At 45.6% G+C, this 13,569-nt stretch overlaps 1 protein-coding gene across 1 annotated transcript; it reads right to left on the bottom strand.

Annotated features, from left to right (window-relative positions):
• On the bottom strand, positions 1-11,859 carry appl1 (adaptor protein, phosphotyrosine interaction, PH domain and leucine zipper containing 1). Its single transcript, XM_076025205.1, has 22 exons — positions 11,667-11,859; positions 10,176-10,274; positions 9,994-10,053; positions 9,253-9,324; positions 9,048-9,135; positions 8,539-8,580; positions 8,385-8,443; positions 8,001-8,147; positions 7,755-7,837; positions 7,487-7,648; positions 5,895-6,083; positions 5,735-5,777; positions 5,581-5,637; positions 4,908-4,999; positions 4,634-4,813; positions 4,431-4,480; positions 3,854-4,028; positions 3,490-3,526; positions 3,260-3,400; positions 2,657-2,707; positions 2,453-2,542; positions 1-1,861 (listed from the first exon to the last, which is right to left on the bottom strand). Exons 1-22 carry the CDS (start codon positions 11,718-11,720, stop codon positions 1,709-1,711), a joined length of 2,124 nt encoding a protein of 707 aa, XP_075881320.1. The 5' UTR covers positions 11,721-11,859; the 3' UTR covers positions 1-1,708.
• Positions 11,860-13,569: the final 1,710 nt, after the last annotated feature.

Raw genomic sequence — 13,569 nt, 5'->3', positions numbered from 1 at the left:
TGGAGTTAGTTCTTTATTCATCGCTCGTAACATCGTGACAACCACCACAGGAAGATATTTACATTTGAAAGTCCTTCACCCTGCGTCCATAAAGTGCAGCTCGACCAACATCAGACCTCTGTCCTCTTGCAGCAAGAAGACATCCTCTCCCAAAAAAAACCCCACAGGAAGTAAAAATCATCAGTAACAGCTGAATCAGGCTTTCGGACACATCGCAGCAGAAACCTCCTGGTTTTGGGGTGGGGGGGGGGACGCGACTTCTGTCCTTCAACATCTACAATGCGCCTCCTCCGCGATGGTGAACGTTAAGCTTCACTTTCCCTTACAGATAAACACCGTCACACTCAGCAGATTGATGAGGACAAACAGAAAATGTCCCAAACTGTTCTGACTCGCCACCCTGGAAACACAGCGACGTCCCAGTCTGCGGTTGTCTGCTGCTCATGAACGGTTTACGTTCACGCAAATTCAAAATGAATTATTGTCCTTGAATACATATTTGTGTTCCAATCATTTTTATTTTTTTTTGTTTCTAAATATTAACGGAGATTCTCCATCATCCAGAGATTAGCCCTTAAATCGTGCAGTAAGGTGAGTCTCTCGTCCATGTTTCCACTGCCCTGAGTCAGTGGTTTGCGTCTCCGTTCTGGGCTTCAAAAATGCTAATAGTTCAGAACTGGTCTTCATGCTGACAAAAATCACATGCCGCGATGACAACGACAGCCTAAGCATGTTAGAATGGACGGAAAAGTGACTGGATGTTCAAACACCTTTAAACAAAAAACTGAAAACGACAGAAAACCATTGCGCTCACCTGTGCATCATGAGTTTGACGGCTTTGGGTGTCTGACTGACAATTCATTCTGCTGCACAGTTGATAAAAGTGATTACGTGTTAGCCAGTGAATTAAAAAAAAAAAAAACACACACACACACACTCTGGTTTACTTTAAAACAATGTCACTGAAACATCTACGTAAAAACACCTGCCACTGTAAACCACTGCTGTTCGGCTGACCCGGGCAAGTTTTTATGGAGTTTTCATTTTTATTCTCCTCTCTGCCGTGGCTCACCTGAGTAAACCATGACAAATTGGTTGTTTTTCTAACAGGGCCGCTTGATTTCATCAGACACGTCACCAAAGCCCCCGTGGGTGTGGCGCTGCGCAATTTTCAATATTTTTCTTTTCAATTGGAACTAATGAGAAGAAGGACCGGCTGCTTAGCCAACGAGCTGAGAGGTGAGCAAACCACAGCAGGAGCGACTCTTGGAGATCGCTCTCATCTGACTGACGGCAGCCAGTCTGTGTTTTCTCCCAAGGTTCCTCCTATAAACCTGCCTCACTCTTCTTCACGCTGCTGCCTTTACTCTTGCATTAAAAAAAACAAACCCAAAACATTAAAAAAAACAAAAAAAAAAACAGAAACTTACAGGTTAGTCTATGTATTTGGAGCAAGTATAAAAAGCAGCATTATTTTCTGTTTTTTCTTCTTTTCTTTTCTTCCCCCGGTAGAATAAAATTCCATGACGAGATCTCCTCCTCCTCCTCCTCCTCCTCCTCTCGTGTTGTGAGGGTAGTGTTCGGTTGTCTCCGGAGCGGCGGGCTCTGAAAGAGTCCGGCGGGAGGGGAGCGCGTGTTTCTTCGTTTCAGGCAGCCCTTGGGGGCGGGTGGTGTTTGGCTCCCTCCCTCCCTCCTCCGGGCGTCCCTGTTAGGCTTCCGATTCGCCCTTCTTCTTCCCCTCCTCCCCTGCGTCGCTGTCCTCCGACTGGCTGTTGCTGAGCACCAAGAACTGTCCGTCGGGGCCTGGAGGGTTGGCAGGGCGACTGGAGGCAGCGATCAGACGACTCTGCTCCTCCAGGTCCTGGAAGGTTGAATCAAGAAGCCGAAAATCTCAGTTATTTTTTAATCCTTTTATTTAAAGGTCCTACATAATGCAATCTAAAAAAAATAATCAGTAACATGAATCTCTGTCCTGTCAAACTACGGCCCGGGGGCCATTATGTGGCCCATTAAGCTTTTAATCCGGCCCGCCGAACTTGAAGAAACGATATTAATAGTCAGTAAGTCATAAAATAGCTGTTTCATCCATATTTTCAGTGTTTTAAGAGTCATTTCAATAAAGAGCTAAATACCGTGAGACTTCAAATCCACATATTTTGTTGTAACTTTGCTTTTGTTCATTTTCAATTAAAGCACATGTTTTCTACATAACCCATGATATATTTTCTTCTCCTATGAGGTGGGTCACCAAAACACTGCATCTAACTGCTCCGGCCTCACCCACATCATCCTTTTAATGCACAGTCACTCCACGGTGGAATATTATTATCACTTTTTTTTTTTTTAGACAAATTAAGTAAATTTGGAAATTTTTCACGGCACACCTGACATTATCTCACGCTGCACTGTGTGCTACGGCACAGTGGCTGAAAAACACTGCTGCTGAGGTTACCTTCTCTATCTGCCGCTGCTTGCTAAGCTCTTCCTGCTGTTTCTCTTTGGCTTTGTCCTGCTCCTTCTTCTTCTCCACTGCCTTACGGTCCTGCACGGCACGACAGCCCGTCAGCGGGAGAAAAAAAACCAACACACACACACACACACTCACACATTGGCAACGTGAACGCTTGGAGGGGGCGTCAGTAGAACAAAGTCTTACCATCTCGGAGTGGAAGGCTATCTGCTTGGCCAGGCCGACACTGTCGCAGATCTGAAACACAATGGAGACGCACGGGCCAGACAGAGGAAACTCAAGTCAGATCTCTCTATATATAGAGATTTATTAGGGCTGTCGAAGTTAACGCGTTATTAACGCCTGGTTCTGGACAGTATCTAATCGTTTTGGAATGTTCCAATGAAAATAAAAATAGAATATTTCCACAAATTAATTATTATTGTCCTCTCCAATTTTTCCTAGAGTATGAGAAAAAGCAAGAAATATATTGTTAAGTTACATATGGGGCAGGGTAAAAAAATGTGCAATTAATTTGCGATAAATCGTGAGTTAACTCAGGTCACTATGCGATTTATCCCGATTAATAATTTTAATCGACTGACGGCCCTAATATTTATATATCTATATATACTATCTGTCCGTCAATCTCTATCTATCTATGTATCTATTTCTATCTATCTCTAGCTAACGTGTTAAACTCTGATTGCCTGCCTTCATGAAAGATAAATCTGATTTGTGAAATCCCTGATCTTATTGCACGCACGCACGCACGCACGCACGCACGCACGCACGCACGCACGCACGCACCTTCTCCCCGTCATTGTTGGACTCGAAGATGTAGCAGACGGCGCGGCTGTCGCCCCGGCCGCCCAGCGACTGCAAGATGAAGCCGAACAGCCTCTTGTTTTCCTGATGCGACGCACACTGTAGCACCGTGGCGAGAGGGAACTGCAGCAGGAGGAGAGAGGAGGAGATTGGTCAGAGGGTTCAGGGAGAGGAGTCGGTGCAAGGGAGTAATAAATAGAGGAGGTTCTTACCCTGAGGCGGGTGACTTGTGTCTGAGGATCAATGAGCCTGAAGGGGTGGAGAGAGAGGAAGTATGAATGGAAGTTCAAGTACTTTGTTACTGGATTTTTCAGGTATCTGTACTTTACTCGAGTATTTCTTTTTCAGACAATTTTTTTTACTTTTACTCCCTACATTTGTACACAAATATCTGTACTTTCTTTCATTATTCTTGTGTTTCAAAGTATCTAAAGAAAAAAAATCTGAAGGATGTTTCTCTCTCACACACACACACACACACACACACACACACACACACACACACACACACACACACACACACACACACACACACACACACACACACACACACACACACACACACAGGGTTCATACTTGAGGCAGTCGCAGGTGACCAGCAGGTGAGACTCGGTCATCCTGAAGATGTTGTGTATGGCTCTGGCTGCCAGGATCTGCCTCATGGTCTCAGAGATGACATCGGCAGACTCGGCGCTCCTCACCTCCATGGAGCCCAGGAAGCGCACGATGAAGAGCTGGTGGAGGATGGAGTCTGGACAACCGGACAACAACAAAGGCAAGTGTCGGAGGCTGAAGTCCAGCAGTTGTCAGCACTGTAGTTTGGCAGCATCAAAGGGCCAGTGTGTAATATTTGGCTTGATTTATCATTTTTATATTGGTAAAAGCTTAATATGCCGCCCATAAATACATGAATAAAAGTGTATAATTGCAGGAAGAAGGTGGACAAGGTGTCCAGGTTTGGGTGTGCAGGCCACCGTAGTTCACTGGCAAACTCAGCAGAGTTTGACGGAGAGTGAAAGACGTTGCAGTCTAAAATGTAACCACTTGATGTCGCTGTTTCTCACACACGTAACCTTGAAAATAAAAACCAAAAAGCAAAAAACAAAGCAAATCATGTCGACATTCACAGGTAGGAATTCACATGAGACGGTACCTTCGCTGTCCTCCGGGCTGTCACCTGACTCTCCGAACGGATTGCTCCTTCTGGAGAGACACATTGAGAAAAACATTCAAAGAGCATCAGCGGCCGTCGCAGCTCGGGACGGGACAGAGAGAAGATTTCTCCGCCGCAAACTCTCCTTCCATCCCTTCAAAGTCGCCGTTTAAACCAGCCGAGACGGCGTTTTTCCTTCTCACCTGCCCGCCGGCGCGGCCGTCTTGCTCTGACCCGAGCTCTCCTCGCTGACGGGGGAGATGATGTCGAACTGGATGGGGTTGTCCGGCGCCACCAAGGCGTCCAGCGAGAGCACGGAGAGGGCGGGCGACGGCTCCGAGCCCACCGAGCTGATGCTGCCCGCTCGGCCCGTGCGCCCTTTGCTGGAGCGGACGCGGCGAAAGGGGGAAAGGAAGAGTGAGGGCGGAGTCGCTGGCGGAGGAGGAGACGAAAGACAAGTGTTTACAGAGCACGGACCTGCCGGGTCTCATGCTCTCGTGCCTCTGCTGGAAGGACGGCGACGGCGTCACGGCCTCCAGCGCCGACTGGTTGACTCTGGCGGCGATCTCCTGCAAAGGGCATCACAATGTGATCAGCGTCGGATCAGTGAAGACTCCATCTTTATTTCATTTATCCTATACCAGTGGTTCTCAACAGGGGGGAGTCTCAGGACCCACATTTCTTTTCCCTTATAAGGAAGTTCTGATCAAAATGTATTCCACAGCACTCAAATCGATTGTACAAAAATAAAAAATAAAAACGATAGCCCACTTTTTTAATCAAATTATTATTATTTATTATAATTATTATTATTTATTATTATTATTATTATTATTATTATTATTACAATAATCTCTCTCTCTCTACATATATACATATAGACTACCAGTCAAAAATGTAATGAATTTAATGTATTTTCTTTCATTCTCTTGACTATTGACGTTGCAGTTTCTCACTGAAGACATCAAAACTACGTATGAACACACATGGAATTATGTAGGAAACAATAAAAGTTTAAAAATAACTAAAACACGTTTTACATTTAAATTCTTCAAAAATAGCCACCTTTCATTAAAAAGCATATTTAGAGTTATTGAATGTGTCTTTTTTCCCTGCAATATTACATATATCTAAGAGGGGCAACACGCACCTCTGCGTTCTCGCTCAGGTAGATCCTCTTGGAGATGTTGTTGACGGTGGAGATCCACTGGAGGAGGACGAGGCAGAGAGACGACGGTGAGCGCGCGCGCAAGAGGGTGCACACGAGAATACTTCAAAGGTGGCGAGAGCAGAAAACACCTCACCTCCTCGCAGTCCTTCCTGCTCTCCGCCTGCAGCGTCACCACCCTGACAGAGGAGGACGAGGAGGAAGAGAAGGAGGAGGAAGAAAAAGACAAGGAAGCGTTAAGCGTTCTCCTGGACGACAGCGTGGACGGACGTGCGGCGAGCGACGCGGCCCCTCACTTCTTGCCGTCGAAGGACGTGACCTGGAAGCAGAAGCGGCGGTCGTCGCAGTCCACGGCCATGACGGAGCAGTTGTCCAGGTCGGTGACCAGGCCGCCCGCCACCTCGCCGCGGCCCTGCTGCATCAGGTTGCCGCCCTGCGTGAAGAAGTACCGGCGCTCCCAGGACGTCGACACCAGGCCCGTCTTGCTGTGGGGAGCAACACAGACGGTGACGTGACAAGATCTATCTATCCATCTATCCATCCATCCATCCATCCATCCATCTATCCTCTATCCATCCATCCATCTATCCATCTATCCATCCATCCATCCCCTGATTTTTCCCCCTCTGCGTTGTGCTATCTACCATCGATCAGCTAGCCACTCCACCACCGTGTCGCCCTTTTGCAGGCCAATGGAGAAAAGAAAATATGTACACTACCAGTGAGTAGTTTTGACCCACCCTATCAATTTAATGTCTTTTCTCTCATTCTCATGACTACTGACATTGCAGCTTCTCACTGAGGGCATCAAAACTACCTATGAACGCACATGGAATTATGTAGGAAGTAGCTAAAGTGTAAAATAACTCAAAAACGTATTTAAATTCTTCGAAATAGCCACCTTTCATAAAAAGCATATTTAATTATTTAACGTGTTTTTATTTGCTGCATGATTACATATATCTTACTCATATATTTGATGTCTTCAGTATCTGTCTGCTGTGTAGAAAATTGTATAGATAAAAAAAGAAATTGCACGAGAAGGCGTGTCCAAACGTTTGACCAGTAGTGTATAAGAAGTGATATAACTGTTTTTGTGACTTTGGCGCCGCCTAGGGGCAAATGGCGATAAGAGAGCAGCAGTGGCGATACCTGCTCTATTTACGCAGCATCAATGCTCATCTGAAGACCTTGCAGTTTTCCGAGAGGCTCAGTCAATAGCAGGGGGATAAATCTGAGAAAGTGACGATGAAATTTCCCTTTGGTCACACCCTCCCGGGACATTCCTCTCGCCCGACGTCCCGTCCTCGTGCGTGCTGCTCACGCTTTGCCGTGACTTGGCAATCTGGGCCACGGCGTCGCGACCAAAGAGAACGACGACAACGAAACGAGCCGAGCCTGCCGGTGACGTTTTCCAGGTATTTGGACACGAACGCAAAACGGTGACAGAGAAAAGAAAGATGCTGAACTGCGTCGCGCAAAGAAGGAAATATATAAATGGTATAAAAGAATCACTTTCTACTGAGAAGCGTTTCGTTTCAGGGCCTGTTGCCAGGCAGCAGGTCCAGGCTATTTGTCCCGGTAGGACGTCTGGAATGGTTCCAAACTGCGGTTTGAACTGAGCCGAGGCTCAAATGGAATCAAGCCAAGAACACCTCTTCTCTCCCTGCCATCATCCCTCAGTCCGAAGGCGTCGCTCACATTATTTCCAACTGAACTGGGCAAAAAGGGGAAATGAATCCCACGTTTCGCAACATCCAACTGAAAGAAGAAACGTCTTCAGCGTGGAAGCAAAAACCGATTCTGCCCGTGGCGCCATGGGACACAAGAGGCCGTTGTCTCGTGAGTGCGAGCGTCTCAAAAACACTTTCGTGTGCAGTTGGCCTACTTTCGGATGTGCAGGTAGCCCTGCTTCCGGGTCAGGTTGCGGCAGACGGGCGAGTGGGCGGGGTCCGGGTCACACGGCGCGTAAAGCATGTCACAGGAGCTCTCCACGTCCTGGATGGTCTGCTGCATCTGACCCACCTCCTCGTCCATCTCCCGACGCACGCTAGACACAAACACACAGAACGCCATCACCAGCCGCCCTCTCATTCATTACCCGGATCATTTAAAGAAAAAAAAAAAACAAAAGAAAATTTTCAGTGGGATCATACTTCTGGACGCTGGTTCCGATGGTGGACAGGAAGTCCTCCCACTGCTGGGTGAGGTTTTCTGAACCCAGTTTGAAGAAGCTTATCTACACAGGCAGAGCGCGGGGGGAGGAGGATCAGGTGTTAGATAGATAGATAGATAGATAGATAGATAGATAGATAGACAGACAGACAGACAGACAGACAGACAGAATTAGAACCAAATAAAACGATAGATAGATGTAAACTTCCTGTCATGCTTGCACGTACCTGCGCCTGCATGTAGCCCAGCAGTGGCTCCAGCAGAGCCATCTTCTTCTTGTACTGCAGGGTGTTGAGAGAGCAGAAGTAGTGCATCATGGTCTGGTGCTGCTTCTTGCGGGAGGTGTAGACGTCCTCCACCGCCTCGGCTCGCAACTGAAACAGCAGACATCACACAGATGTAAGTATCACTTGTTTGGTTGACTGTTCTTCTGTTGGTAATCTGCTTTTGTGTGCAATCATTTCGAACGAACCCCCGTCTGACAGGCAACGGAAACAGGGAAGTGCCGAAGTGCATTTATTCAATAAAAAATATACTGCATTTCTTCCCTTTCATTTGGACAACTTCTAAGGATTCCTAAGCCCGAGGTGTCCGGATGAGGTGCTTATTACCCTGTCGTTGTCTTTCTTCTTGGATAGACGACTGTATCTGTTTATGGCCGTGTCGTGATCTGCAGACACATGCAGGGACGGTTGGAAATTCTGTGTGTCAACACGTATCACAATCTGAGCGCAGGCTATGGAAGTCGGGCGGCGTCAGACTCACCATCGCTGGATATCTGGAAGACTTCCTTCAGGGTGAGGATCTCTGGGGGAGAGACGAGAGCAACGCAAACCTGTCAAACCGCCGCCGTTCAGTGCTGCCGGCTATTAGCCTTACGATCTTAAGGCAGGAGTGTGCAAACTTATAAAATATATTATAAAAATGTCTCTTTAAAGTCCCACTGTACTCCGCTCTTTACTGAAAAAACTCTTAAAACACTGAAACAATGAATGAAATACAGCTATTTTATGAGTTACTAACTAATAGTATAATTTCGTCAAGTTCGGCGGATCGGATTACAAATCTGAAGGGGCCGCAGTTTGCCCATGCCTGTCTTAAGGAAGGAGCCCTGACTTCAGAAGTGGAAAACTGAGACTCGGTGGATAACAGCAGGAAGTCGTTCTGCCTTTCACGGCTAATGTAAGCAGTGCGGTCTCTGCAGATTGACTGCCTGACTGATAGCCGGGAGGGAAAAAGCAGACTGTGAACAGACGTTGGACGAGTTCTCCTACCCTTCAGGTCCCTCTCCTTGAACTGAGTGATGGGGAACATCATGGCATCGGCCAGCTGGGTGGACAGGACAGCGTGGCAGGAGCTCAGCTGGAGGAGGGAGACAGAGAGCGAAGGGATATGGATGTATGGAGAAGAAAGATAACTGGCAGCTGAGGCAGTGCAGTGCCCGTTCCCATCGATCGCCCCGCCGCATCCCTCCCTCACCTCATCGATGACTTTCGCAAACTGCTGCAGGGTGGAGCTCATCACCTCGTCGTCGCCCCCGAGAGGAAAACGCTGCCAAGGGGAATTTAAAGCGAGAAAATCGTCAGATATGCACAATGTGACACACAAAATGTGTCGTAGGTGTCAAACTCTGGCCTCTTTGTATCGCAAGGCAATACAAAATCACTACTAGAAGTGGCCCGCTGGTATTATACAGCACATGCACAGCTGACACTACAAATCCCAGAATGCTCTGCTGGTATGTTGGCACGTCAGTCAGGACAGGACGTTCATTGAAGGATATGATTATTATGACTTCAATGGTTTATTGCTGTTATTTTATTTTAAATGCATTATGGGCCCGTTGGAAAAAGAATACTGTTGAAACTTTCATCAGAAGGCTGCAAATGAAAAAAGAGGCGTACAATATTTATTTAAATTTTTCTTTATTTTGATGAGTTTTTTTTTTTAAACTGAAATTCGACTTTGCATGTGTGCAATGTGATGTTATTTATTGCATAGTATTAAGCTTTGCTTGTTCCATATTCAGGTTGAAGCAAAACTTCCATATAAAAAGGTTCACTGTTATATCTAGAGGAAGATTTTTTTCAATAAATATCAATGTTGGCCCGAGACTTTGTCCAAGTTTGACACCGAGCATTAAAATCTAAAAAAAACCCAGACGTTTTTGGATGCGTTTTCCGTTGCCTTGCCGGCGTCTGAGTGCTCTTATCTTCCTACCTGTTTGTCGTATTCCTTCAGCAGTCTGGACGTCAGGTGCGTCGCCGCGCTCAGCTCATTCTGAAATGGAAAAACAGACATGCAGGGGTGAGCAGTTGGCCAAACACCAGCCAATCTGCTGCAACCTTCTAATCCTCCCGAGCGCTCTGTGTGGCAAAGGAGGGGCCAGATCGTGTGCGTACCTGCGCGTCGTAAATCCTGTGCATGGCTTGATACAGCTGAGCGCAGTAGTTGGAGATGGCCGCCGTGTCCTCTTCAAACACTCCCAGCAGAGAGCGGGTCTGCCAATGAAAGGTGGAAAATAAAAGACTGGTGAAATTTTCATGCTCATCTTCATCTTCTCCTCTGAACTGCAAGCGCTTTATTCAGGTTTCGCGCTTATAATTTGTACACTCAAAAATTTTCTTGCGGCACATACAGTACTTGAGCTTAGATCAGCCATGGGCAAACTACGGCACCGGGTCCACATGCGGGGCCCATTAAGCCCGCCAATACTTGAAGGCGTTATATTGATAGTAAGTCTTAAAATAGCTGTTTTTCATTCATATTTTGTTTTTAGAGTCATTTTGAATAAAGAGCGACATGCCGTGCGGCTTCAAATACACATATTTTGTTTACATATTTTTTATTACTTCTGTTCATTTTCGATAGAAATAAAAGAACATGTTTTCTGCACGTCCCATGATGTATATTTTTCTCCTATGGGGTGGATCACCAAAACACTCGATCCATCTGCTCTGGCACCTCTGTCAAAATTTAGAATTGTGGCCAACTAGTCCCTGGCTTAGGCTGTTTGATTACAATCTGAATATTCCATCAGTAGGTAAAAATAAACCTTTTACGAATATAAAAAAGCAAAATCACATGACTCCTGCCGCTTAATCCGATGTGATTGGCTTATTTTCCCAACGTGACCTTAACAATGTTACTCGACAAGTATGTTTCAAATAGTAAAGCAGAGCCATGATCAAATTTCCTGGTAAGGAAAAAAAAAAACGGTCAGCTGACTGGGAAAATTTAGAGATCGCTGTGATCCACAACCAGTGGAATGGTTGAAAGTGAACTTAATTCGGAAATGTAACACACTGCAAGTCCGCAGCATGCACCTCTGGGATGACACAGTGGTGTCACCCCAATGGCTGACGTCACAGCAGGTGTTTTTTTTTTGTTTTTTGCTGCAGAAAACGACCTCGCTGTTTTGCGTCAGCTCTTCGTACTGGTCCGACTTTCATTCACACCTTGCAAAACTAAGCAAATGAAGATGGCCGAAACCACCGATGGGGGAAAAACATATTTGGAATCAACCGTCACTGCTGGGAGGGGAAACTATGTGTCTGGCTTTGCCAAGTGGCTACGGAAGTGCCCGACTGGTTATCTGTGTAGGAGGTTAAACGTTTGTGCAAACCCGCACACAATGACCGTCCCGTCCACCTGACCTGTAAACATCGAGGGTTTGCCCAAGTCGGGCGAGCCAGCACGGCCGTGTGTCACTCACATGACACTGACCCTCCCCGTTTGACAGCTGTGCTTAGCTGGCCCGTTAGCGGTTAGCTGGCTCAACTTCCCTTCATCCCTTTCGCCGATTGTTGGCAAACACCGGATCCCACAAAGACGTCGAGCCTAGCCGTAGCTTAGCACGTCAGCTGGAGTTGAACGCGGAGGTTAGACATTACCTGCGGACTGTCTTCCAGCGTCTCCTCTATCGGCAGCTTCTCTATCCCGGGCATGTTGGCGGAGGGGTGACTGGCTAATCTGTTGCCAAATGATGGGCAGAAAGCTCGACAAATCACTCGGACTACTCCTACTCCTGATTTCTTGATCGCACGAATTCACAACACCCTAAAACAGCTCCCCCTTCTCCGCCGAGGTCACGCCCACCTACAGGGTGCTGATTGGTGGGGCATTCCGTTCATTACTGTGATTGGCCTATCGGTTGATGTGCCAAGTTCGCCATTTTGGCTCTAGCCGGTATCGTCCTCTCGCTTTCGTCGTGGACAGTTTTGAGCCATAATGGCGATGGCAAACTGCATTCCACAGAATTGCATGTCTTAATTTATTTTAACGAATTCAGTTCATGCATTCCGAAGACCACCTGCACCATCCCTGAATTGTCTGTGGATTATCTATGGATTATCTATGAGTGCATGGATTTACTAGAAATATTCAGAAATAAACACTAACAAAACAATTTCTGAAAGAAGTTCATTTCAACTGGTAATACATGTTTGTGCATTATAAAAAAAAAAGAGAGAGAAAAACTTTTTGCTGCATTAGCTAATTTATTTTATTGTTTAAATGCCGTATAGTTGTGCATTTAAAACATTTTGCAATTGCCAGCCTGCATCGCATTCATTTCATGCAGGTTAGCACTGAATACTTAATTCTAGAGGGGAGCTCCGTTTTCACTTCCAGAGGGAACACGTGGTTCTGGCTTCCTGCTGAACCTGATGGTTTGTTGTACTTGTTTGTACATGTTTGGATAGGGAAATTAAGTTGGTGGCCACGAGACAATCGTTGTACTTTTTAAAAGTTCCATTTTATACCACTAGATGGCACTGTAGTAAAGTAAGTCAGCGTAAAAGTAACTTTTTTGCATAAAGGTATCAAAGAAAAAAAAAAGACAGGAAAAGTCAAGACTACTGTATTGCGCTTTGCATTGTTTCAATTAGGTGTAATTGTCAAGTTGCTGAAGATACAACTTTCTAACTGATCCACAGTGAGTTGACCCTAATGATCAGGGGCTCCCTATCTGAGCTAGGGCTCAGATTCATGTTAAGCCAGTGTTTAAATCAAAATATGTTGCTGCAAATTGCTCCATCTCATTGGATCGCCACTGTTAATTGGTTGAACTTGGCAGTAATTATTAAAGTACTCTAGTTACAATTTCAACAAGCTACAGAAATTGCTTTGTTGGAGTAACTTCCACAATACTTACTGCAAGGGGTACATGCATTTCTCTGCAACAGTCGTTTTTTGATCCTGCCTAGAAATGCATGCACTACTTTTATCCAGCAGTTGAGTTATTGATGTCAGACTCTCTGTGTCCCTCAGAAGTGCACAACATACTAGTCAAAAACATTCACTCGTAGTGGTGTAGTCTACATGATACGCAGGTATACGCCGTATAACCACTAGAATGGTTCCGAATTACCATACAATCACTGAAAATGCATAAAGATACGTCTCAGTATGAGTTGTTTTTTTGTTTTTTTTTACACAATGTTCAGTTCAAATTTGATTAAAATTATGTTTTTTGTTCTGATCTGTTTGAGAGTCAGCCATAGTGCTGCTACAGAGAATTCATTTGTGTGTTTGCACCACTTTTTGCTTTTTGCACTTGATTGCTACAACTTTATTTTCTATACGTAAGTGTGTTAATTATCTATTCGTGTTTTTCTTTATTTTAACAAATGTGTCTTGTGACTTCTGTTTGTTAGTTAATTAAAGTCCATCCGCAAATGAATGTGTGCATCTGAATGATGTTATGTCTCTTGTGTTGTTTACAATACATTTACATTTAGGTCAATCTTCCATGGTCTCACTTAATGCATTACTGAGCATGGTGGCTCTTGTTTT

Source organism: Nelusetta ayraudi, unplaced genomic scaffold, assembly GCF_046127955.1.
Source record: "Nelusetta ayraudi isolate G7.1 ecotype Tasmania unplaced genomic scaffold, CSIRO-AGI_Nayr_v1 ptg000017l, whole genome shotgun sequence".
Lineage (NCBI taxonomy): Eukaryota > Metazoa > Chordata > Actinopteri > Tetraodontiformes > Monacanthidae > Nelusetta > Nelusetta ayraudi.
Note: the sequence above shows the minus strand (reverse complement) of the source record. Positions and strands in the feature narration are given on the sequence as shown.

Bases quoted from the DNA above. Each gene is read 5' to 3' on its own strand.
- appl1 (XM_076025205.1), bottom strand. From the start codon at position 11,720: ATGCCCGGGATAGAGAAGCTGCCGATAGAGGAGACGCTGGAAGACAGT. The intron at 9,136-9,252 runs GTGAGGGAGGGA...TCCCTCCTCCAG, and splicing joins TTGCGAAAGTCATCGATGAG to CTGAGCTCCTGCCACGCTGT. The intron at 6,084-7,486 runs GTAGGCCAACTG...TGCTCCCCACAG, and splicing joins GGCTACCTGCACATCCGAAA to CAAGACGGGCCTGGTGTCGA.